Source organism: Castor canadensis, chromosome 5, assembly GCF_047511655.1.
Source record: "Castor canadensis chromosome 5, mCasCan1.hap1v2, whole genome shotgun sequence".
Lineage (NCBI taxonomy): Eukaryota > Metazoa > Chordata > Mammalia > Rodentia > Castoridae > Castor > Castor canadensis.
Window position 1 is genome coordinate 62,272,672 of NC_133390.1, and position 26,345 is coordinate 62,299,016.

At 35.5% G+C, this 26,345-nt stretch overlaps 1 protein-coding gene across 4 annotated transcripts in view; it reads left to right on the forward strand.

Moving 5' to 3' along the window:
* Positions 1–44: 44 nt before the first annotated feature.
* Positions 45–26,345, forward strand: part of Atp6v1a (ATPase H+ transporting V1 subunit A) — a 49,919-nt gene continuing 23,618 nt past the window's right edge. Inside the window, exons 1-8 of one of the 4 annotated variants that reach the window (XM_074073168.1) lie at positions 45–209; positions 3,014–3,163; positions 3,381–3,459; positions 16,645–16,739; positions 18,915–19,043; positions 21,351–21,565; positions 21,811–21,948; positions 23,538–23,689. In XM_074073168.1, coding sequence (XP_073929269.1) covers positions 16,658–16,739; positions 18,915–19,043; positions 21,351–21,565; positions 21,811–21,948; positions 23,538–23,689 — 716 coding nt within the window. In that variant the 5' untranslated portion in view covers positions 45–209; positions 3,014–3,163; positions 3,381–3,459; positions 16,645–16,657. The remainder of the gene's footprint in view (positions 210–3,013; positions 3,164–3,380; positions 3,460–16,644; positions 16,740–18,914; positions 19,044–21,350; positions 21,566–21,810; positions 21,949–23,537; positions 23,690–26,345) is intronic. The other 3 variants (XM_020181963.2, XM_020181964.2, XM_020181961.2) reach the window with 3 other exon arrangements.

Here is a 26,345-nt window from a genome sequence, read left to right on the forward strand (position 1 = left end):
TTTAATAGTAAAATAACATTCAAGCGATGTACAATAATTCAAGCCTCTGAGACCCAGCGCGCCTGGGCGGGGGAGGCAGGGCGGAGCTTTGGGTGTCACGTGACTGGCCAGCCCGCCCCGCCCCCCTGCTGCTGAAGACTTCCCCTCCCTCAGTGACAGACTCTCTGGGTCCCTGGTCTGTACTGTTTCTGCACCTCGCGCCTCCGCAGGTGAGCGGCAACCGGTAACTGGCGACTGGTGGGGATCCAAGAGGGGTAGGAGGAGATAGAGAAGGGAGAGGGTGAACCGTGGCCTTTGCTGCTTCGGGCTTCTCCGCTGTCACTCTGCGCTGGCAAGGAGCTCATTTATTTCTACAGATATCCTGACCCCCCCGACCCCTCACTGTGATCGCCCCTCTACATGGGGCTTGAGATGTCCACCTTCCCGGGGTTGAGAGTGAGTGCGGCCATTATGGTTTCCTATCTGGAGACTTTGGGGCTTCATGTAGTATATCATTGCTTCAACCATTCCTCGGGGTCTGCAACAGCCGCCAAGTCCCATTCCCCAAAGCTCAGTTCTTTGGCAAGGCCTTCACCTGGTGAGCAGGAAGGTAGGAAAAACCCTGGAGGCAGAGGCGTCTCCAGTGAGACAGGCTTGGGAGGGAATGTCACTAATACGGCCCTCACTGCAGTCACTGGAAAGCTTCGCTGCGAATGTGCTTTCTCAGTGATCATAAGGGTTTTATCTGACATCCTTGCAGGAGAGGTTCTGTGAGTATTCACATGCTTCGGGTGGGGTCGAATGGTAAAAGCAAGGCTTACGCTTTTTTCTTCCCTAAGAGAGAGGACGGTTAAAGGACTAAAAACACTGTCTTCAGAACGGGGGTGTTGGTAATGCGACAGTCTCATCGAATGGGGAGGCGTTGAAAGATGGTGTGGCCATGTTGTGGGTCTGCAGGAGGCCCAGGCTAGCTTGTGGAAAAGTGACTAGGTTTTCCTGAAAGGGAAATAATCCCTTGGAATCTGAACGGGCTGGAAATTAAACCAAATTTATTTGACCATAGCTTAAAGGCAAAGAGATTAAGTCTAGATTCTGCATACTTTGATATTTTCTGCCTTTGGCTTCCTTCTGCTTTTTCTCCCTGAAAAATCCTACTTAATTTGCCGCCCACAATGAATTCTGTGACCAGCTTTGCAGCAAATTTGTTAGGTAACATTCGTGTTCCTCCTTAGCTTTTCCCTTTTGTAAAACTCTAGGTGACCTCTTCTGATGTTGGTGGATGGTATTTTGTGAAAAAACAGAAATTGTTTTGCCTTACCCAGTGTACTCCCATTTTATATGTAAAGTAGTAGCCAATGTTTTAACTCCAAACAATGTTCTGGAAAGAATGTTTTTCAGTCTGGGGCTAAACTCTTTTATTTGTGCTGCAAACTTAGAAAGTTCCTTGTTTCTTTCAAGTTGAAAGGTGTCACAAAATTGAAATTTGATTTATAAAATTTGAATTGTACCCCTTCTTAATATGAAAAAACCTTTTTCTCAGTTAAATTTCATAGTCTTCTAACCAATGTAATTGAAGAATATTAAAAAGTCAGCTGAAAATGAGGAAGTAAGAGCATTACCTTTGAGTAATGGGTAAGACTGACTTATTTTTGTTAGTTTCTGTGTATTCCAAATTCTGTACAATAAATCCCAGTCCTGTTTTGCTAAGGAAAGCTACAAGTTAAAACTCTTGAATGTTAGCAATTTAATAAAAAAGAAAAACTGGCCTATTTGATACTCCTTACTAGAAAACATAACCTGGATGATCTTGCTGCCTTGCTGTGCCAAAGCACTATAGATAATATAGTCTTGCTGAGTTTACAGTTTTAGCATTTTGTAGTTATTATCTATACTGGACAGTAGAACTAATGTGTTGATGGGTTTATATAAGCCATACTATTGCAAATGTAAATATAACTTTTATCCATTAGTTTTCTCCAGAATGAGGGTCCTTGATCTCTACAGAAAGAAAAAAATCAATCATGTTGCTTCCTTGCCTAGGTGACATTCCACTGAATAAAAATTCCTTAAGTGCTCTGGAAGTCCAAACCAGTTCTGTCCAAGTGTACCAAAATGGGCATGAGAAAACTAGCTAAAAAAGCATTGAGCACTAGTGGGGAAAATGGCAATATGGAAGAGGTTGAGTGAGTCTGCAGTTTTACTTCACAATTCCTGTAATTGTAGGGAACTTGTGAAGGCAACAACTTAGACCACTGATGAAATCTGGAAGAATACCAGCAGGAATTAGTGACTAAATTGCTGGGGGATTGAAAGTGAAAAAACAGCTTTGACACACACAGGTGATTTGAAGTTTGGAAGACATTTTTGAGACTAGTTTTATCAGTTTGAATGTTACAGGTAGGAATCTTAATATTTATTTGAGGAATTATGCAATAATGTCCACCACTAGATAACCCATAAGGATTATGGCCCCTGACATTTTGTTTTCTTACCTTGAGGTCCTTCTTGTTTTCCCTGCCTTTACAGATTATCATCATCACTATGAATGTGTCCTTCTCCCTTGAACTAAAGTAGCCACTCGGTCCTAGAGACTACTACACAGTCTTTTTTTTTTTCTTTCCTTTTTGGCTGTACTGGAGTTTGAACTCGGTGCCTTGCACTTGCAGGTACTTTATCACTTGAGCCATGGCCCCAGCCCTTTTTGCTTTAGTTATTTTTCAGATAGGGTCTTGCAGTTTTTGTCCTGGCTGGCCTGGACTTCAGTCCTCCAATTTCTGGTCTCCTGTTTAGCTGGAACCACAAGGACACACTACCATTCCCAGCTTATTAGTTGAGATGGGGGCCTCTAACTTTTTTGGCCTCATTGACCTTGAAGTTCTATGTCTATCCTCTTGATCTGTGCCTCCCAAGTAGCTGGGTTTACAGGTATGAGCCACTGCACAATATTTTGTATTCCTCTGTTTTTTCTTCAGTAATACTAATTTTCCAAATTGTAGTCAATAGAATGGATACAGTGACCTACTAACTTTCACAGCAGGTGGCTATCATGCAGATGTGGGAGGGACTGGAAGAGGAGTGAGCTGTTGTGAATGAAGAAAGCAGCTCTGCATGTGCTGCAGTGGCATAGCAGTAGACTGTACGTGAGAGGATCTTCATTCAGCAAAAGCATCTTGAAAACTAAGTGGTATGTGAATGTAGAGCAACACACAATTGACCTCACCCAGATAGATTTCCCAACCACAGAGACCTGGGTTTAGATTTTAGCCCTCCGTCTTATCAGCTATGGATATAAGGTTAAGTTTACTCATAGTTAAATCTGCCCCATAGATATTTTAAATTAGATCATGAATGTACAGTGTTTAGTACACACTTTGTAAAATTAATTTAGGTTTTTTTTCCAGACTGGGTCTTACTATGTTGCCCAGACTGGCCTCAACTTGTCATCCTCCTGCTTCAGCCTCCTGAGTGCTGGACCCACAGGTATGTGTCATCATGCCAGGGAAAATACCTAATTACTTACTTTACATCTACTTTGATTTCATATACTGAATTCTTGGTTGGTTGGTTGGGTTTTGGATGATAGCCCAAGATGGCCTCAAACTCTCTATCCTCCTGCCTCAGCCTTCAAGGGATGCCTTCATTCCTAGGGTTAGGATTACAGGCATGCACCACCATTTTTGGCTTATATATTGAATTTCGAAAGGAGACCTAAGATACCATACAAAATTGATGAATATCCCCTTTTGAGCAACAAGTTTAAGGTACAGAAAAGGGAGTAGAGTTTGAAATGAGACTATTATGGGGAACAAAGGAACAGAAAAAAATTTACTTCTAAGAAAGATTCCTTTTTTTTTAATTTTCCTTATTTGTATTTTGAGCCCTAGATCTCACTGCATCTCCTGGGCTCAAAAATGTATTTATTAGTAGGAGCTGAGAAAGTTCAGTATAAAGTCCCCTGTTTTGGTAACTGCAATGATTTTAGTATTTTCTATTTAAAGATTTTCTAAATCTTGTGATCATTAGTACATGGGATCAAGTTAAGCAGACAGTTCTTCTAATTCAAAATTTTTATTCTTACAGTAGATGATAGAACTATATTAAAATTATACAGATGTAAAGCAAGGACTTTTGAGTTAATACTTAAAAGTTTACAATTTTTGCCTAAAAAAAGTAAATGTTATAATATCTACTTTTAGCCTGATGAAATAGACGAATATAGGGAGCAGTTAGAGACATGAACTAAAGTAAAAATTATCCCTTCCTAAATGGATGACGCAGGGATTAGTGGTTTTGCAATGGAAAGTGTCAGCAAATTAAATAACAACTGAAGTATAGCTATCATGAGTTTATATTTTACTTTAACCCTGACAAAAATAGTATCCCTTTGCTTTAAGGAAAGTATTTTATTAAGAAATTATTGAATATTTTCTTTAATGACATCTCTATTAAAATAAGTGAAATATTATAAATGAATTTATTCACTTTTATTATATTTATTATAAATAAATGAATTCTGACCAATAAGAATGTTTTTCATTTAATTTTTATAGAGAATTTGAAGTTTTGCTATTCTCTTTTTCTTATTGTAAAACAAACGCCTTTGGTTTATGTATTTTCTTCTATATGTAGTATATATAGTATACAGTAGAAGTACCTGTAAAATTAGTTGCTACTATAAATAAAATTATCTAATGATTTATTTGAAACATCCCTCCTGTCTGTTTCTTGTTTTAGCTTTTTAAAATTTAATTGCTGAAATTAATCATTTTTAATAATTGATGGAATATCATAAATATTTTCATATTTGAATTCTTATACCTATGCTTTTAATTCTGATAGTCTATGAGTATTTATTGCTATTTTTTGTATCATTATTATGACTAAAATTTTCAATTTCGAATCTTAATGGTATCTGTAGAAACTTATTTTTTTTACGTAGCTCAGGCTGACCTTGAACTCAATCCTCCTGCCTTTGCCTTCTGAGTGCTGGGATTACAGGCTTGTGGTACTGGTCCCAGTTCTGAAACTATTGCTCTTTTGATGAAAAACCTTTTGAAAAAGTAGGTGTACAACATGCTATGCTTTGTTTCCTTTCTGAAAAATTATTAGACTCATTTCATTGAGAATAAAGTGAGTGGTGCCTAATATGATTCAGAAGAGTTCCAGAAGTACTTGAGCAGTGAAAAGCAACTAGATTTTATAAGTTTTGTTTTAGCTATTTTTTACTTTAATTTTCAAAAAATGCTTATTTAAAGATAAAATAGAGAACGCTTAGATTGGAGATAGCTTTCAAATTGAAAAAAGGGCATATGTGTAGTAGGGTTTGTACATATACAGTGAAAAAGTTGGAAGGTAAAATAGCAATTATCTCTACTACGTTACGACATGAAAGAAAGATTTAAAATTTGTTTTTATACTTTCTGTGTTTTTGAGTTCCTACAATCCATAGACATTGCAATTTTGTTAATTTGATATAGAAATTAAGAGATTGAAATAATTCATTTTAAAATTACTTGAATATCGAGAAATTGTTTTTGACTTATATAACTAAGTTATTTCATTTTCTTAGATGTAAATACATTTTTAGATGCAAGCATGTTAGTGCAGCGAAATTTTCTTACCTTTTTTTTGTTTTTTTCCATGGCACAGGGGATTTGAACTCTGCTTGTGGCTTGGTAGTTTGGTGCTCTACCATAGAGCTACCACCTCCGGCCCTAAATGTGGCAAAACAGAAGTAAATCCCAGTAGTTAAATGAATTTACTTTGTGACAAAGTGACATTTCATCCCTGGCAGAGGAAAGGCATATATGTGGTAAAAGTAAATGATTCAATTTGTGCATCTAGAAGAAAATAAAACTGAGCCAGTACCTTGCAACATATGCAGATGTCTATGCAGATTGATGAAAGATTTAAGTGTCAACAAGAAAACATTTAAAATATTAATGTCCCAAATTTCCTTTATATATAAGATGCAAACAAAGGCAGAACACTTAAAAGTCAATCAGGCATAGTGGCTGATTGTAATCTCAGCTATTTGGAATTAGGAGGACCATGGTTCAGGTTCAGCCTGTGTAAAAAGTTAGTGAGACACTGTCTCAACCAACAAGTCAGTCATGGTGGTGTGTACCTGTGAGGTGCACAGGAGGACTTAGGTAGGAGGCCCTGAGTTTAAACCCCACTAGTGCTTTAACAACAACAACAACAAAAAAAACCCTGAAAATAATATAAGTAAAGACAGACATACGAGACTACATATAAGTAAAGAATTCTGTGATAAAACTCAGGACAAGTAATTGAAAGAAATATTTGAAATACATGTAACAAATGGAGAGTTAACATTTATAAAAATTCTTACAAATTAAGAAAAAGTCCACATGATAGAAACAGATAAAACATATAACCAGATGTACACAGAAAAACCTAACATTCAACAAACATGAAAAGTATAACCTTACTGCTAATACATAATAATGAAATACATCTCTAATTAGGAAAAATTAGGTGCTAATACTGCTGGTGGGGATGTGCAAGGAAGAATTTTCTCATAAAACAATAATGGAGATGTGAGTTGTGACAGAGGTTTTTTAATAAACAATAAGGCATGTGTCAGTACTGAAAATACATATATTCTTTCATCAGTCAGTTCAGTCTCATGCCATGGAATCTTTTCCTTAGAAATAAAAACACCAGTAAGTAAGTGAGAAAGTTTTTCTCTTAAATGTTGATTGCCACAATGTAGGTAGTGGCAAAATCCTGGGAATGGGAATGCCTATTAATAGGAGTATTATATAAATTAGGGCACACCCATATTATGGTATGTTATGAAATCATTAAATGGTAGAAGTTGAATCTATATTAGTGACTTGGAAGGATTTCCAAATAATTCTGAAAGGATTTCCATCATGTATCAAATGATAATGGCAAAGTGTAGAGAAAAATTTAAGTGATTCCATTTTTTATGAAACTGTGAAAAACATTTGTGTGTGTGCTTATGTGGAAATAAGAAGAAAAGAAGGGAGAAAAAAGGGAGAGGAAAGAGTATCCATAGAAACATGTATGTAGAACTACGTGTTTGTGCATGTCTGTGTGTGCAGTGAATTGCAGAAAAAGAATGATCATCAAAATGTTTAGTGTTTTGTTTTGCAGTTTTGGGAATTGGACTCAGGGTCTTGCATTTGAAGCATTCTGCCACTTGAGCCATCCCCCTAGTCCTGGGCTTCCAACTTTTAAATTTAACAAGAAGTATTTTAAATATAACTTGAAATGTTCCTTATCTGATTTACATTGAAATACTAGCAATTGAAGATTGAATGTATATTATTGAAGTAGTAAAATGCTAAATTGTTGATAATTGTGAAAGTTGCTGATTTTGTGTACCAAAACAATTATGTAAGAGATTTCACAATCTTGAATTTAAAAGGCAGGCTAATTGACACCAAACTCTTCAATTAACAAAGTAGACACTCAAAACTACAGAATCCGTTGGTTTCCAGCCAGAATAGCTGTAGGGTTTGAATGTGGATATACAATGCCCACTATTGTTCAGTGGGGTGTGTATGTTTGTTTTAAATATGATCTCATCCTCCCAAAGATATTGTATTGGAAAAGGGAGAGTTGGGGAAATAGCTGTAAGTAGAGATAATCAGGCTGTCAATAACAATTCTTTATTACTTACTAATTCTGTCTCACATTAGAGCAGTATAAAACAACAGGAAGTAACTCTTCCTCTATCTTCTGCCTCCAAATGAGCCATTGAACCAGCTCAGCTTTGATACCCAAAATGTGAAGAGCTTAGCCTGTGTCTCAAGACAAACCCTTCTATGCCTAGCATCACAAAATCTCAAATAGGGTTAAGATGTTCATAAATGTTCACCCAACATACTATAAGCTGATAAATTATTAGACCCTACTGTGAAAAGAAAGAGGACAAAGTATTTCAGATGCATATCTGATTTCTATGCTCCTAAACTATGTGGAAAATCCCAGGATAGGTTGAACCTGACTAATGGGTTCCCACACAGTCTCATCAGGAGTCATACATTGATTCTTTAAAAAAAAAAAAAAAAAGACAAAAACAGTTTGGTTAAGTTTTCATCTATTGCCTTACTATGTTCCCAAGGTTAAAAGATTTTCTTACTAGGTTCTCCCAGGACATAGACTTTTGTAACTACTCCCACTAGTTGACAAGTAAAATCAAGAATAAATACATATTCTGTGTAAACACTATGCCCTTGTAAGAGTCATACTGCCAACACTTTGTGCTTTGTTTTACAAACAGTTTTGCTGAGGTATAATTGACATTCCTGCATGTATTTAAAACATACAGTTGGGTAAGTTTTGATGTATATATATATCACCATGAAACCCTCATTACAATTGGTATATCCATATTAAATATAACATCAACCCCAGAAGTTTCCTTTGACCTCTTTGTAATCCTTTCCTTCCATTCTTTCCTGTGCCCCATTCTCAAGCAACCTCCACTGACCTATCTCTCTAGGTTAGTTTGCATTGTTAGAATCTTATACATATGTAACCTTAGGGGTAATTACTTTGAGGTTCTTCAGTGTAATTACCTTGTGATTCTTTCAGGTCATTACATGTGTCATTTAGTTTCCTTTTACTGCTGACTATTGCTCCATTTACCTGTTTATGGATATTTGGTTTGTGTTTACATTATTTGGCCATCATGAATAAAACTGCTATGAACATCTATGTTAAAGTCTTTGGGGCTGGGAGTATAACTCCTTCTGTGCCACAGATAATTCATGAAAGAAAATGATATGTGATTAATCTACTGGATTCTTTATTTTAAGAAAAAAATCTATGATTGCCAAAGACATTCTTTAATGAATTAGAGTGTACTTAAAGAAGCTGCCCAAGATTTTGTATGTGAGTATATATTGTGTTGGAAACTTAGTACTTAGCTTTTACTTATCACCTTCTCCTCTCTTTCAGCAGCTGTATCATATAAAACTCTGGTAGTAAAAAGAATTATTTTTTAAATAATGACATTACTAGGTATAGTACCAGTAGCAATTTGGAGTATAGTCTACCTTGTAAAATGGAAGGGGGAAAAAATGCCTCTGGTGTTATTTCCCTCTGCAGTGTTCCACAGTGCCTCTGGGGGAGGAGTTGATGAGTCATTAGTCAGATGGTTGCCTCTGCTGCCTTCTGGGTTTTTCCTTTTCTGCAGCAGGGTTTGTTTTTTGGTTTGGGGGTCTTTTTAAAATTTTTTTTTTTTGTCTTTCACAAATGTTGGGAGGCACCTGTAATTTGTGACTACAGGAATTTATAAAAAGTAAATTGTATTTACTACTTTTATTTTTTATTCTTATACTAGGGGTGAAAAAGGTCAGTTTTTAATTGTAATCATTGAGTTGATTTTTCTATGAATGGCAGCCATGTATGTCATACTTTTCATGAAAGAATGTAGTAAGTATTCTTTGGTTTAGGTTTGCTTATTTGTTTTGGCAATGCCAGAGATGGAACCCCAGTCTCCAGCATGCCCTCTTACTACTGAGCTTCATCTCCAACCCCAGTATTTATTCTTTTATTTTTCTCATGATTGAAAACAGCAAGAATAATGGTATATTTCATAAAGAAGAAGTTATTAAAAGTCCTATAAATGATTTTATGTAGCATTAATTCATATAATAGTTAAACTTTATATCACAGATTTGGGATAACACTAACTTTTTTTTAGTACTGGGGTTTTGAACTCACAATCTTGTGCTTGCTGCAAGCACTCTACCACTTGAGCCATACCCCCCAGCCCTTTTTATTTTAGTTATTTCTCAGATCAGCTCTCATACTTCTTCCCCTCAGGCTGTGATTCTTTTATTTGTGCCTCCCCTATAGCTGGGATTACAGGAATGACACACTGCCCAAAGATTACTTTTTTTTTTTTTTATGGTACTGGGGTTTGAACTCAGGGCCTACACCTTGAACACTCTACCAGACCCTTTTTTAATAGTGTTTTTTTTTTGTTGTTTGTTTGTTTTGAGATAGGGTCTTGTGAACTAGTTGCCCTAGCTGGCTTTGAACCTCAATCCTCCTGATCTCTGCCTCCTGAGTAGCTAGGATTACAGGCATGAACCATTAGCGCTAGGCCCAAAGATTAATTTTAATGTAAATGTATCTTGCTGTATAATTTGCTGACTGAAAGTTAGTGTTTGAGGAGATTTTATTTTAACATTTTTTAAAACCTGTGCTATTTCACAGAGACATAAGCATTTAAAAGAAAAGTAGAAGATTTTAGTAGGTTATTTTTGGCTCTTTTTATAGATAATGAAGAAGGGTTGCTATGCTGTATCAGTGTTTATGAAACTGCTTATAACATGTCTTTATAACAGGTCTACCTGGTGAATCATTTTTATTTCTGGAGAGAAAGTGCTCTCATATTTTATTTGTAAAACAGATATTGTATGTGGTGAGTAGAATGCAAAACTTGCTTGAATTTAAGAGAATATACAAATGGATACCAAGAAATTTCTCTGCCTACAGTAGACTGCTATAGCATCCTACTTCTTGTCCAGAATCTGTTATGTTGGTGGGATATTTTTCTATAATTGGGGTGATTTTGGTGAAAAAAACCTGAGAAGTATAATAAGAACCCTTATATTAGCACAATGGAAATTAAAATTTTAATGCTTCAAGATGGCCTATTACCTTGGACCAATTCTGGAAGTTTCTTGCAGTGTTTAATTGTTAAGAGGTTGGAGCCTCAAACTCCTGGAGCTAGGAAAACATTTTCCAAGTGTCCTCATAAAATAGTACTATAGAAACTAAATAGAATCTTAGGAGTCCATAACTACCATTGGTTGGCCTTACAGTTTACACTGAAGGGTGAGGGGCAGCAAGTTCTTGCAGAAAGTGAGCCTTTGGTCCTTTGGGTGCCTCACTGACCTCCATGTCAGTTGTTTGAGACTGAGCGCAACCCTACACTCTGTGTGACTTGTTTTCTAAATTCACATTTGAATTCCCTTTCCCCATTTGCAAAATAATGAATTACAAAAAAACTAAAGCAGAAAACAGGCCAAAAATTGTGCTGGTTCCAGTGTCAGGTAGTTTTCAATTATCCAAGGAGCTCTCCAATTTGTTCATTATTTCAGTGTTTTGGGTTCTCCAAATACAGGTGCCAAGAAAAAAATTTGTTGTGGAAGATGTTTACTAGGGATTAATAACATGTAAAAGAAATGGGGTGAAAACAGATTTGGGCAGAGGAAGAGGTCAAAAACACAAAGCCTAAGGACTAGAAGTGTGGGTCAAGCAATAGAGCGCCTGCTTTGCAAGTGTGAAGCTCTGAGTTTAAACCCCAGTACCACCAAGAAAAAAAATGCTCAGCCATTCCATTGGAGAGAACTGGAGTATTGCAAGTGAGAGTATCATCCATCATGATGGCTGTGCTGGGTGAGCCTTTATGCCTTTGCATTTTTCAGTTTCTTGAAGGGTGCAAATGTGAGCAAGGCTGCTACCTGCAGCTGAGGAGGACCCTGAGGGGCAGACAGCTAGCTGCTGGCTCTCCACTGACCACACTTCCCTGTTACTCATTGAAGAAGAGTATGGGTTCTGCATCTCATATCTACACAAGGATCTCAATGTTACCTTCCTTTGGTATTTTACCTGTACTCTTTTGACCGTTTCTGTTGTTAGCACTTCCAGTAGAAGGAAGAAAGATTATATAGAAGTCTTATCACTGGCTAGCTTTGTTACCTTGAGTAAAGTTACTTAAATGCTCCGTTCTTCAGTTTTCCCATTTGTGAAATTGAGGTGATTATAGCAATGTAAAATTATTCAGCAACTGTTCACTTAGTGCTTATTTTTCTTTGCCTTCATGAAACTTAGCCTTCTTGGGAGTACATAGGCAGTAAGTAGGTAAATTAAAAAGAAAAATACATTATTTCAGATGTCACAAGTGCTGTGAGCAAAAGCAGGGTTAGAGAACTTAGAATGACAATGGTAGGAGAAAGACTGTTTTACATGAGTGAACTTGGGCCTGGACATTTGAGCAAAGACACAAATAAGAAGAAGAAATAAGCCAAGGCAAGGTCTAAGGAAAGAATGAATATTCCAGGCCTCAGCACAGCACATATAAAGGTCTGTGTTGGCTGTAGCAGAGGTTAAAATTTAAATGTGTTAAAACATCAGAATGGAAAAAAGAATTTTATACCTTAAAAACTGATGTTTTCAATAATTGTCTTATGTTCTGATAAAAATAATAAAGTGATAAGAGCTGTTTGGCGGATGTATTTGCAACCACTACTCTGCATATAATATAATGAAGTAAACAAAGCTAAATTACTCAGAATCCTTATGTTTTTCTCCTCTTAACATTGACTATTAAAAAGCAAAATCATCCCAGAACTACAGGAAAAAAAGTTTTGTTTTGCTGTATAAGAATATCAATCAGATGGACACAAATTTGTGTATCTGCTAAAAAATCAGCTTGGTAAATTTGCAGAATGATCACTTAGACTCTTGATTCTCTTACTAGTTTAATGTCATTGTTCCTGATGTCAGCTATCTTTAGCATAAATTAAATAAAATATGCTCAAAAATTTTAAGAAGTTAAAAACCACAGATTCATCACAATTCCCATGGTTGCTAGGATTATCCAGCAGACTGACAAACCCACAAGACAGGTGAATCATGAACAGATCCATTTGATTTCCACTAATCACTACTCATACACTTGATGCCCTCACTGTTCAGTTTTAAAGAGAAAGTATGTAAATAAAAATTAAAATCACAACAGGAATGTTTTTTGCCTCTAAACTTTTTAGAACACCTCCCTGCCTCCTCCCAGTGCTTTACTGTATAATCTAATGCCTCCTTGTTTATCTTTCTAGTCTCAGCATAACCTCCTCTAAGTCACCTTCTTACTGCCCCAGTTTAGATTAGATAGCTTTGCTTTGCATTCAAAACCAGGCTGTGTTGCTCCTATGAGAAAACATGTATTACCTAATTTTAACTGCCTGTTTCTCTTTTACCCCACTGTGCCAGAAGAGGACTAGAAGAAAGACTGTGTCTTCCTCCATTATATTTTCTATCTATAATATAGCAGCTGGCACATCATTGATGCTTAAAAATCCATTTGTTTTTAGAAAATAAAGTTATAGTACATTACACATTTTAGCTATAGGAAAAAACTAGCTAAGTGACTAGATTTTGCTCTAATAAGAAGAGAATAATGCATTAGACACTTTTTAGAAATTAGAGAATCTTAGCTTGTATTAATAGAATAAAATTTGTTGTCATCAGTATCTCTTTTCTGTTAGGCATTCTGTTAGGTGTCTCCCACAACCCCACTAGATTTTACAGATGAAACTGAGGCTCAAGAGGTAACAGAATTTGGTTTGCCCAAGACACAATTTACAAATTCAAACTCAATCTGTCTGGCTCAAAACTATGGTTTATCTCTCAACGAAAAGTATCCAGAATAGATGAAGTGATACTCTTTAGTATCACTTAAACAACAACTTGAATATCAGTTTTTATTTTCATTGCTTTGTTTTAAAAGAAACACTGACTGACATCATGCAATACTTCCAGAAAAGGGTAGCCTAGGATGTGAGGGACCTGAAAAAAATTGCTCTTTGAGGGACAGCAGAGGCCCTAAGGAGGATTTGTTTGAAGAGGGAACATACTCTGGCTTCCGAAATTGAGAGGACAAGAGGGTGAAAGTTATAGGGAAATGGATTTAAACTGTTGTAGAGAGGCAAAATTCTTAAGAGGAAATTTCTGAAAGTAGAACAGCTTTTTCAAAGTTGAGGTGCTGTTCGAATGGTATTACTGATGAAATTGTTGTAAGCATTATTTTGCAAGGAAAATTAAAACGTGTGATTTAATCACAACTTAAGTAGTAGTTTATTCTTCAAATGAAGATACTAAGAGATTTTGATTTGTCCGGTTTGTCTTACAGTAGACTAGAATGTAATGGTAGAACTAGAATATAATCCCAAGTCTGCTGACTCATGATCTGATGGTGTTTCCACTTTTAATATAGGCAGATGACCATGTATCATGAATGCTAAAGAGGAAATACCCATATTTGGGGAGGAAGGTAGTCTAGATGATTGTCAGGTGACTTTGAAAAGTGTTTGATTTTTCTGAAGACTGATATTCGACCTTACTAGTTTGTCCACTACTTTTTGAAGATTTTCACAACCCATTTCCTAACTCTCTGTGTCTATCTTTACATTTTGTTTCACTTTGGTCCTATCACCTAGTAGTTTGTAGACAAGACAATCTTGTTTTGACTCTTTATATGTTAGTCTTTTCAATCCCATACCTGCTCTTACTCAGGAAGCCAAATTTCCTAGTAAACTAATTTTCTCTATTCTTTACTTCCTTTTTTGACTATTCATCTTCCAATTTAATTTCCCTACAAGGACACTAGAATCTGTTTCCTTTATGGCATTGGTGACTATACTATGTGGTTTGTTTGGTTCTTTCTAATTCAGTTCCATTATGTCCAACTACTTGAACCCTATCTTCATCTTGTATCAATAACTACCAACTTGCTGCTAGTCTCCTATCTCTGTGTTCTTGTTTTCTGTAACCTCTTCACCATATTCTGCTCACCTGTAAGGCTTCCCATTTCTCTGTGTGGTTTTAATCTTTGTTTTCACCCTGACTCTTCAGAAAAAAAAAAAAGGCTTTATATTCAGATCAGTTTTAGAATAACAATAATATTGAACAGAAGGTACAGAGATTTCCCATATACTCCACCCCTGCCCAGCACAGGGGTAGTAGCCTTCCTCATTATCGACATCACAAACAGAGCAGTATGCTATTAAAATTAACGAAACTCGCATGACACATCACTGTTACTCCTTGTACCTGGACAAATGTTTAGTGATGTGTCTTCCCACTACAATGTCATGAGGCTTCACTGCTCCAAAACCCTCTACTCTGCTTGGTCATTCATCCTTCACTCCTTATGAGCTCCGGTAACTATTGATCACTTTACTGTCTCCATAGTTTGGTTAGAATCATTCAGTTCTACTTTTTTAGCCTTGTCAAGCATCCCCCTTCTTATAGCACTAAATCAAACCAATACTTCACCGTTAATGACTTCACTGTTATATTGCCTCCCCAATTTTTTGATATCTTAACTAGTAGATTACAAATTATGTACCATGGAATATATATGGTTGCCAGTCCTTCAGTGGCTCCAAAATACTGAAAAACACTGCTCAGTCCTGCTTAGGTTAGTCACTGAAGCTTAGGATTTGGTTTTCTGCTCTGTTCTTTTTATCTAGACTCAACTGACCTCAGTTATACTTCTGCTACATTGACTTGTATTTCTCCCACATTCTCCTCCATGTTGGAGTCAGTTTCTCCTTTGTTCTCAATATATTGATTTTACCTCAATTGAGCACCTAGGATATTTTGCTTTTGTGCAAATTTGTAAAGCCAGCAAAGGCTCCTTGAAAATAGTCAAGTGTTTGACTCAACTCATTCCTAAGCTTAACATAGGTACCTTTCCCTTAAGAAGCACTCAGCGTGCATTTATTTAATTTATTTTTTTATATAAAGTGGGATTTATTAGAGAGAAAGGAAAGGCTACAGCTAGAGAAGTAGTGGAGCCCAGAAGCCAGTAGCTCCCTCAGCATGCATTTAATAGATTGAATTCCATTGATATGCGAGAATTGAACACCGGTCTTCTCATTAGTACTCTTTCAATCTCCAGCCATTTCTTTTTTTCATAGAGTAAAGTATACTACTTTTCTTGACATTCAGTTGATTTATCTATTAGTTTATCCTTCTTTCTCACTGTTGCCCTAATATAAACTTTTTGTACCAGTCATTCTCTTTGCTATTCTTGAATATTCTATCTCTTTTATCATTGCCTCATCTGGAATGTGTTTGCTATCATTCCTTTCCTACCGTATTATGCAATTTCTACCTGACCTTCAAGATGTCTTCCTTAAACATTATAATCCTTGAACATTTACTAAGTTAGTATATATAACTTGACACTTTATCACCTAATGATTTCGATTCTAACTTTATAGCAGTTTGAGGACATGTATTTCATCTCTCATATTAAATTGTCAATAATTATTAAGTTAGACAAGCAGCCAAAAGTAAACTTTCTATTTAAAGAGAGTTAATAAAAAATTAAGTATAAAATATATAATTTGTTACATAGTGAAACATGCTGTACTAAAAAATAAAGCAAGGAATGAAAGAGGGAAGTTACAATTTAAATAGATAGGCAGAGCAGCCTCTGATGGTGACATTTGAATAGAGACCTGAAGGAGATTTAGAGCTGGGAAAAAAAGCATTCTAGGAGAAGGGAACAGCCTGTACAAAAAAGGCTGTGAGGCTGTATGAAATAATTAGGAATACTTCGCAAGGAAGTCAGAGATAATTAGGAAAAAGAAGGTATTGAAGGGATGGATGAATAATTGAAAAGATTTTGTTGTTTTTCCTTGGTATTTCCTATGGAATATGCAGCATAGAGATATAATTTGGCTATTATAATTTATAACCATAAAACATCTAGGAATGACTTAGTTTTAGCTAAGTTTTAAGAATTCTATATTTTACTGTGAAAAAATATAACAATTTAAGAATACAACAAAGATGAGAGTTGGCCACCTATGTTCTTTTGTTTTAGGGTTTATAATTATAACTTAATTTTTTTTGCCTTAGGTAAATTAACATAATGGATTTCTCCAAGCTACCCAAAATACTTGATGAAGATAGAGAAAGCACATTTGGTTATGTGCATGGGGTCTCAGGACCTGGTAAGTAAGACTTAATCATCTCAAGCCTAAGGATTTTCAACTTTGATTAGTGGCTTTTCAAGGTGATTTAAGTAGAAATACACAAGTTTCTGTTCACATACGTGATTTTTGTTGTTGTTGTTCTTAAAAGATTGTATAATGGCTGTAAAACTGAAGTAATATCTGCATCATAAGGCTTCATCTAGCATTGAGCATATAAATTTGATAGTTACTGAAGTGCTACTTTGTGATACTGTTTATTTTAAGTCAATGTATAACTAGTGTTTAGAGTTTTACCTGTATATCTTAATTTTTTTGTTAAATCTGAAATAAAAAGCTTTAAAGTTTATGGTTTTTAATATGTGTTACCTTACAAATTATAGACATTCAGCTAATCTCTGTTAATTTACTTTGAACTTTAATAATTGTCTTCAGAGCATTTCTTAATACCAGCTTTTCCTCTGTGGGTTTATACATTCACCTGAATGATTACTTTAGATGTCACATAACTTGCTACCTATGGAAAAGAAGTCTTATGACCTGATACTGATAGTGGAAAGAATTTTTTATTTTATTTTATTTTATTTTTTTGGTGGAACTGGGGTTTTACTCAGGGCTTTGCACTTGTGAAACAGGCATTGTACCACTTGAGCCATGCCTTCATTCCTGGAAAGCAGTTTTAAACTTAATATCCATTCTGCCAAACCTTGGTGTATTTCTTTTTGAATAATACACTCATTTCAATATTCATTTTGGTAATTAAATAATGCCACTGCAAAAAGCTATTCATAGTTTCCTGAGATGAAACCTTCTCATTGATTTGTTACTGTTACATCTCCCTTCCCCCACGCTTTTTGTTTTTCCTCTCCAAGAACTGCTGTTTGATCTTGAGCTTCTTTGGCAAGTAATAAAAAGTTAAACATTTCACTGTTTTCAGTTTCTTTTGCCATTTAGAGAAATAGTTTTCACCTCAACAATCATAAAGGTCTTTAGGACAAACAGACTACACATAGAACTTTTAGAGAAAAGGCAAAAGAACAACACCAAAGAGTTTAGGTAAAAATATTGTGTGGAAATGTGCCATATACTGCCCCAATTTCTAATTCCTAAGTACTTAATAATGTAGAAATGACATCCTTATTGGCTTATGAAATACCATTTCAGTGCATCTTAATTTTTCCTATATGTAAGATGTAGAAGTACTTTTGAAATGAAGAAATCTTTTGTTTTCTAATGTAGTTTAATTAAATATCAATACTTTGGTAGTATTAATACTGAAATAATGTCTCTCCATAGTTCTTTTTTTCTCTTGTGTATTTTTTTTGGGGGGAGACGGCGGGCAGTATTGAGGTTTGAACTTGACCTCACACTTGCTAGGCAGACACTCTACCACTCTGCCAGGCCCCATGGTTCTAATCAGTTACATCAGGAGGCTAATTATTATGAATGAATCTCTTAAAATGCAACCTTCTTTCTTCCAAAAAAATAAATTTTGCTTATTAGATAATATGGTCCAAAAGAGTAAGTTCTAATTCTAGTTCCGTATTTATAAGAAATAGGGATTCTTACTTGGTATCTTGTCCAGTGATGATGACTAATTATAAACATCCTATGATCTAAGAAACTATTTAGAGTTGCATGTGTGAGTTTTTCTATGTATAGCTATCATTAGTTATCAAAAATGTCCTTGTCCCAACAAAGTTTTAAGAATCTCTGTTCTTACATGTTAAGAGAAAAGATGCTACTTCAAAAATGCTACCTCTCAAGAGAAATGGTGACAGTTTAGCAAACTGTTAACTGTGTGGCATTCTAAAACTCTTATTCTAATTTTAAAATTTTGGTTTTTTATTGTCCCAAAATCCATCATTACATGTATTACAGTAACCTGGGTTGGTCAGCATGGACCTCAATATTACCACATAAAAGTTTGCACATAGAACGTCAAACATTTGAAACTAGTTTTCATTTATATTATGTAAATCAATAACCTTTAGTCTAACAGGTTTGTTCTGTTTACCTCTTTATATCATTTTTAAAAATACATCTTTATGTGAAACTGTGGGAATGTTCCAAAGTGGGAGTTATGAATTTATGAAAGGACATGCTGTTGGATTTACTGTTATGTTTAAATTATCTGTAATCATTCACAGAGCATTAAAGTCTTAAGTCATCAAAACAGTCTCTTGTTCTCCTCAGTGGTTACAGCCTGTGACATGGCAGGTGCAGCCATGTATGAATTGGTGAGAGTGGGCCACAGTGAGTTGGTTGGAGAGATTATTCGATTAGAAGGTGACATGGCTACTATTCAAGTATATGAAGAAACATGTATCCTTTTTTTGTAAAGTTTTCTGCCACTTTCTCTGTTGAAATTTATGATTTAAGCCAAAGATACCACTAACCAGTGACATTAGAAGCATGAAATGTAGATGTTCTGAAGAGACCTGATTTACATGAGTATGTTAAAAAGGAAAAAAAGCACTGGAATTAGTGCTGTTATTTGAAGAAATTAGTACTATGTTCTGAACTCTCACTGTTCTTAATGCCTTAGTGGTTCACAAACTTTGGGAGATCCAATAGGACTTTCTTTTTAGAAGGACGCATATTGTAGATGGCATAAATATAATAACAGTATTGATTTGTGTAGTTAAAGTCCTCCAATTGTGCTTTCTGTTTTAAAAAAAAAATCCATAATTAAACCCAGTCAGTAGTCTCTATCTTTATTCTAATGGGTAGCACTGGATGACATGTTATGTTACAGCCTCAGTGCTAGGAAATCCTTTTTGATTAGTATCATGTTGGCTTTTAAGCATACTGTCATTTTCAGTTTCCTATGGAAAAAAGAGATAAGAGTTAACCTTGTGAAGAATCATGTTTTTAATATATGTCTTTTACTTAGTTTATTCTCAAGATCAGCCTTAATTCATTGGGTGTTTAATCATGTTTTATTTCACACCACATTTTTGCCATTCTAAAATGTATACTTGAAGGTTACTAGTTTCCCTATAACTAGTAACCTAATGAAAAACAAAATCACACCTAAAAAAATAGAAGTCATGTTTAGCAGGGATGCTCAGGATTAAACCCAGGGTCTCACACATGCTAAACATGCACTCAGAACCACGATACACCTCGAGCCCATATTTAATCTCTCCTTTGTATAAATTGAAGATCTAAAATAAATGAAAATGTGTACAGTAACAACTCTCCCTACCTTTGTTGTCCTATCTGGCCAGTTTTCAAAGCACACACGCACATGCGTAGCCACTTTTATTAGTTCCTTTTATTGTGTATCCTTCTAGTTTTTAAATTGCATTTCTGAACAAATGAAAATACGTGTTTTTCCTTCCTCCCTTCCCCCACAAGATAGCATAGACATGTACTACTCTGTACTTTACTTATTTTCACCTAAAAGTATCTGTACTGTAGATGAGTAGATAATGTGAGAAATATATAAAATGTTAATTATAAAATCTAGGTAGTTGAGTTAGTGGTATTCACTGAAAAATTCTTTCAGTTTTGTTGTAGGTTTACAGATTTTTAAAAGAAAAAAATTCATAATCAGATATTGGGAATGAAATCATGTATTTGGGAGACCCTTTCTAGAGCAATTCATCAAAGTTCCTATTCTTTTTTATAGCTACATAGAATTCCATCCTATGGGTTTACCATAATTAATCAAGTCTCTTGATAGAAATTTTGTGTTATCAATAGTGCTATAGTGTAGCTGTAGTATGAATTCACAGTTTATCCATTTTTAACTCTGATAGATATTGCTAAATTGCTCTCAATTAAAGTTGTACTATTTTTCTCCAACCAATGAGTGCTAGAGAACAAGGTGGATTCACTATGCATATTTGCAAGTTTTATTCTTTTCCTTCTCAAAGTCACTTCCTCAGCTAGTAAGATTTTAAGTTTTTGCCCAGATACTACTATTCTTCTTAGAAGTATACTGCTACTCTTTAGTAGTATGTTTGAAATGATGAATTAGTGAGAGGTTTTTTTGCTTCTATTTTTAGTCCTGTGGTTCCAAAATTGTGCAAAGGTAGTCTGGGCAACTGCAGCAAACTCATGTGGTGCCCAGGATACTTTAAATTTTTGAGGTTAACACAAGAATAGTAGATATCTTGTCAGACACTACATGAACTAGTAGGTTAAGATAATAGACAGTTTCATTATTTTGCTTCATTTTTCTTGTCAATAGTGTCATATGTTTGTAAAGCTCAGGTTTTTTGTTTGTTTGTTTTTGTCTTTTATTTTTTGGTCCTGGGGATTGAACCCTGAGCCTCATGCATACTAAGCAAGCAATTTACCATTGAACTGCATCCCAGCCTCAATTTTTGGCTGTACTGGGACTTGAAGTCAGGGCTTCACACTGGGTAGGCAGGTACTCTACCACTTGAGCCACTCTGCCAGCCCTAAGCTCAGTTTTTTGATATTGCTAAGCTAAAAAGCAAGTAGATAAAATCAATCTGAATTACAAGATTTGAAAATTAAACAGTGCCCAATCAAGCAAATACCTTCTCCTTTTCAAAAGAATTGTGGTTATTTAAGACTCAAATTAATATTCTTGTTTTCTTTCAAGTCATATATATTACTCTGCTGGTGTAAGTTTTCCTTAATCACTGTTTCTAGCTGGTGTGTCTGTTGGAGACCCTGTACTGCGCACTGGTAAACCCCTCTCAGTAGAACTTGGTCCTGGCATTATGGGAGCCATTTTTGATGGCATTCAAAGGCCTCTGTCAGATATCAGTAGTCAGACCCAAAGTATCTACATTCCCAGAGGAGTGAATGTGTCTGCTCTTAGCAGAGATCTCAAATGGGATTTTACACCATGCAAAAACCTACGGGTATGTCTGTATAACCTAAAATTTCTAAAGCTGGTGAAAGAATGTGAAATGAATGTTAAGTGTATTCAGTCCAAATAAAATTAGACTATGGAAATACAAGTTAAAGTTTTTTCTTAAATGCACTAATAATTGTAGAACTGATGTTTTCTTGATAAGTAATGCAAAATGATTTAAAGTATAGGAGCAGGGGTGAGTCTACTTGACATTTATTTGAACATTAAACAGTAAATGCATTTATTCTCAAGGTTGGCAGTCATATCACTGGTGGAGATATTTATGGAATTGTCAAAGAAAACTCACTCATCAAACACAAAATCATGTTACCTCCACGAAACAGGGGAACCGTAACTTACATTGCTCCACCTGGGAATTATGATACTTCTGTAAGTATCTTTTGGACTTTATGTATAAAAGGATGGCCCTTTCTATACACAACTAGTTTTAGCGCACTAAGTAGTTAAAGAAATAATATTTAATGTAAAGGTTTTGAGTAACTCATATATTTGCATATGTATATGCGTATATATATATATATATATATATATGTTTTTGTGCTGGAGATCAAGCGCAGATCTTTATACGTAGTAAGCAAGTACTGTACCACTGAGCTACATCTCCAGACCTACAGTTATTCTTAAGAGTGTTTTTATTTAACTTGGACTTGGGAATACAAAAAGTGGATCATAGGGTTTCTTTTTAAAGAAGTATAACATTTTCCTAACTTCTTAACTGAGAGTATATTTATTTTACTTTATTTTTGGTACCAGGGTCTGAACTCAGGGCCTCACACTTGCTAGACAGGCACTCTACCACTTGAGCCACTCTGCCAGCCCTTCTTTGTGGTGGATTTTTTTGAGATAGGGTCTTGTGAACTGTCTGCCCAGGTTAGCATAAATCGTCATCCTCCTTATCTCTGCGTCCCAAGTAGTGAAGATTACAGGTGTGAGCCACTGGCACCCAGCTGCTAGTACATTTGCTTAAATCCTTTATTTATTTAGGCATAGAATGAACAAGCCTTGATTTTTAATTGTTAATCAGTAATCACATAGTTAATTGTTTAATGGATTATGTGAAATCCTCCTTTAAAATTTAACCCTTTAATTTTGTTTATACTTACATAATATTAAACACAATAGAGCTGTAGTAGTAATAGTAGTGTCTATAGGTATAAAGATAACTATGAGAAAACCATTATAACATAATTTCCTTCTTATAAAATGTAGTAAGGAATAATTTTTATCATTTCACAAGCATAAGTCTGTGCTCTACAACATACAGAGAACAAGAGTTAAGATTGGAATTCTAGGCAATCTTCTAGACTTCCTCTGTAGCTTAGAAACTCACTCATCCCAAATGGAGGAACAGCCCTACAGCAGACAACTCAAATTCATGTATCAACAAAATTGCAGATTTCCACAGGGCCTTGAACTTTGTGAGTAGCTGAAACCATCTCAGTGTTTACAAGTGTCATCATGTTATCTTTACCTTTTTGTTTTTGTAAATATTTAATTTAAATACTTCAAAACATCTAATATTATTTAATATTTTAGGGTTCTTAACAGGGGTGCTGCCCCACCCCTGGCTCAGATATTTTTCATTTAAGATCATTATAATAAAATAAACAAAACAGAATAGAAAGTAATTATGAAACTTTCACCTCGCCCTAGTCTAAGCAGCATCTTGTATATCCTTTGAGACTTTCCTGTGCGTTTACATATAATTTGACTACTCTGTTCCTTTGTATACTCCTTTCCAAAAAACTTTCACTAAACTTTTTTAATCATTAAAATTGTAATGTACCTGCTTAAAAAATAGGACCTTATATAAAGATTCACAATTAAAAGAATAAATCTCCTTTCTTACTTCTGTGTATCACCTTTCTATCCCCAAGAAGAATCTGGAGATACTTAAAATTTTGGAGAAAGAGACATTGGTAAACTTGACCATACTTAAAATCTCGCTGCTTCTATAGGATGTTGTATTGGAGCTCGAGTTTGAAGGTGTAAAGGAGAAGTTCAGCATGGTCCAGGTGTGGCCTGTCCGCCAGGTTCGGCCTGTCACTGAGAAACTGCCAGCCAATCATCCTTTACTCACTGGCCAGAGAGTCCTTGATGCCCTTTTTCCGTAAGTTTGACATGTATTTCACAGTTTTCCCTCAATCATTATATGTATTTATCTTTTCATTATCTGTAAAGATAAAGGTTTTATGTATTTAATACAATCATAAACTTTATCTACAGAAATAATGGTGCACTAGTTGAATGTATTTATCTTTTGCCAATAGTTCAGAGTCAAACTTGAAAAAGGTTTTTCCCCACACACAAGTGTACAAAAAGCATTACTTATAAAACTTTCTGAAAAAAAGTTAAATTTCCAGAACAATATCTATGCCAAAACAATATAACTACCTTTCTTAAGTTATCCTAGAATTAGTAGATTGGTATTACTATAAATTGATTTCTATAACCAACTAAGTTCTGTATGCTGCCAGCAATTTTAATTTGTTAGTCTGCTGTTTTCCATTTTCTTAAAAACCTTCTCCTTTCTCTTTAAATCTCAGACTTTATCATAGTCTGCTTTATTTTTAACAAATAACTTCATCATATAATTCACAGAAAAGACTGAAGCTATGAGGCAGGAACTCCCTCAACTCATAAACTCTCTTTTTTTTTTTTTCTTTTGGTGCTGAGGCTAAAGCCCAGGGCCTCCCACAGGCTAAGCAGGCACTGTATCACTGAACTACATCTGCAGCCCTTCCATGCACTCTTATTGCCATCTCTGATCCTTCAGAGCTCTCTGAGTTGCTCTGACTGTTACTCTCTCAGACGATCTCCATCCTTCTTAGTCAGAGCCTCCTGTTTCTATATCCTTTATTATTTAGCTTAGACTCTGTAGTCTATCATTCCTATGAATATTTACCAGTAGTAAATCTTATTCCTCTGTATTCTGTACACTGTCCTGGCACAATCCAAACTGTCAGTCAGTCCAGCTATCTATCTAACTGCACACAAGCTGCTGAGAAAATCAGTAAATCAGTTTAAGTGGTATCTAACCTTACTGCTGTGTAACGGTCCTACATTTCCCTAGTTATGATTCTCTCCTGTTCTCAGCAGCTACTTCACACTGCTCTACTTGCCTCAGATCTCCAACTCTACCCTTTTGTCTCTTTTCTCTACAAATGATCATGATAGAGCCTTCACTAAGGAATTAGAGATTGTGAGATTTGAAACTCTTCTGTTTCCCACCATTAGACTCACTTAATGTACATTCCCATTCATTTCTTCTTCCTTTCCTCTTTCTAGTGCTTACCTTGTGCTTGTCTCCCCCAAGGACCTCTGTCTGTAAGTTGTCTTCCCTCTCCTATCTAATAAAAAAAAACTCTCCTTTCCCCTTTATGTCTATCTACGTGTCACTGTTTGTTTCCTCACGCTTATGCCCAAACCTTTTAAAAGAATTAAGTGAGTTGGCTCCACTTCTCCCACTCTAATTCACTGCACCCTGACCTTGGCTTTATCACTCCCAATATTCACTGGTGTCATCAGTCAACTCCATAGTAGATAATTTCAAGAATTAAATTTTAGTATTTTTTTAAATCCCTTCTGATTTGAATGTTGCCTTCTCTTGAAACACTGTCTTTCTTTGTTCTTCCTGGTAACATCTGTCAACAAGTTCTTGTCCTCTGTTGCAAACTTCTCACTTAAGTTTCAGTATTTCTTAGGATTTTTCCCTCTTCTAAGGCCTCTGTCTTCATTCTACATCTTACCACTCTTCTGACTTAAATATACATCTACATATGATGACTCTTATATCTGTATCTTTATCCCTGACCTCTCATGAGCTCTAGACTCATAGATCCTAGGCAAGTGCTTTGCCACTGAGCTATGTCTCCTGCCTTCCACTGCTGATTGTGCCTTTGCTTCTGAATGTCTTGCAAGTGCCTCAGTGTCAGTACGTTAAAAACAAAATCATCTTCATTGTCACTTCCCATTTTTGTTATCTCTTCACAAATGTCATTATCTTTCATCTAGTGGATGCCTAATCTAAAATCTGTGACTCTCTCAAGGATTGATTTCACCCTTCCATATGTAATTGTTCAAAGTGTTTTTATTCTGTTCTCTAAATATTTTTTATAAATTTTCATTAGTGTATATTCGTTATACAGGGGTAATTTAATCTCTTTTCCCTGGCCCTAAATAGGTGGCTATCCATACTACACAGTGGTCCCTCTAAAACACCTGTATGATCCTGCACTGCTTTACTTGAATGCTTAAGATATTTTTCATTGCTCTGAAATACACAATCCATAACTCCTCACAAAACCACCCATGATCTGGCTCTTGCCTACTTTCCAGCCTTGTCTCAGCCACTTGACTGCTCATCTGCTTCCTTAAACACTGTCTGTCATGCATATTAACTTTTAATTCCTCAAGCAGTGGTCTGTCTCTCTTGCCCCTTGACCTTTGGACATGCTGTTGCCTATGCTTGAGTTGTTGTTTCCCTTTATGTGGCTAATTTTTATTTCCTTTCAGGTCTTAACTATTAGGAAGAATTTCCTAATCCCACTCAAATCCAGTGGCAGATTTTACACCCCTTCCCATATATTCCCAAAGTTCGCTTTGATAGCATTTTTTACATTGGATTGTTGAATTTCCAAATTGGTGCACACCTGGTCCCATCCCCACCCCAGATTAAAGATCCACAAAAGTATGCTGAGCCACAGGAGAAATGTGACATGCCTTCATAGTCTGTTGAATACACTGATTTTAGTGCACATTAGTTT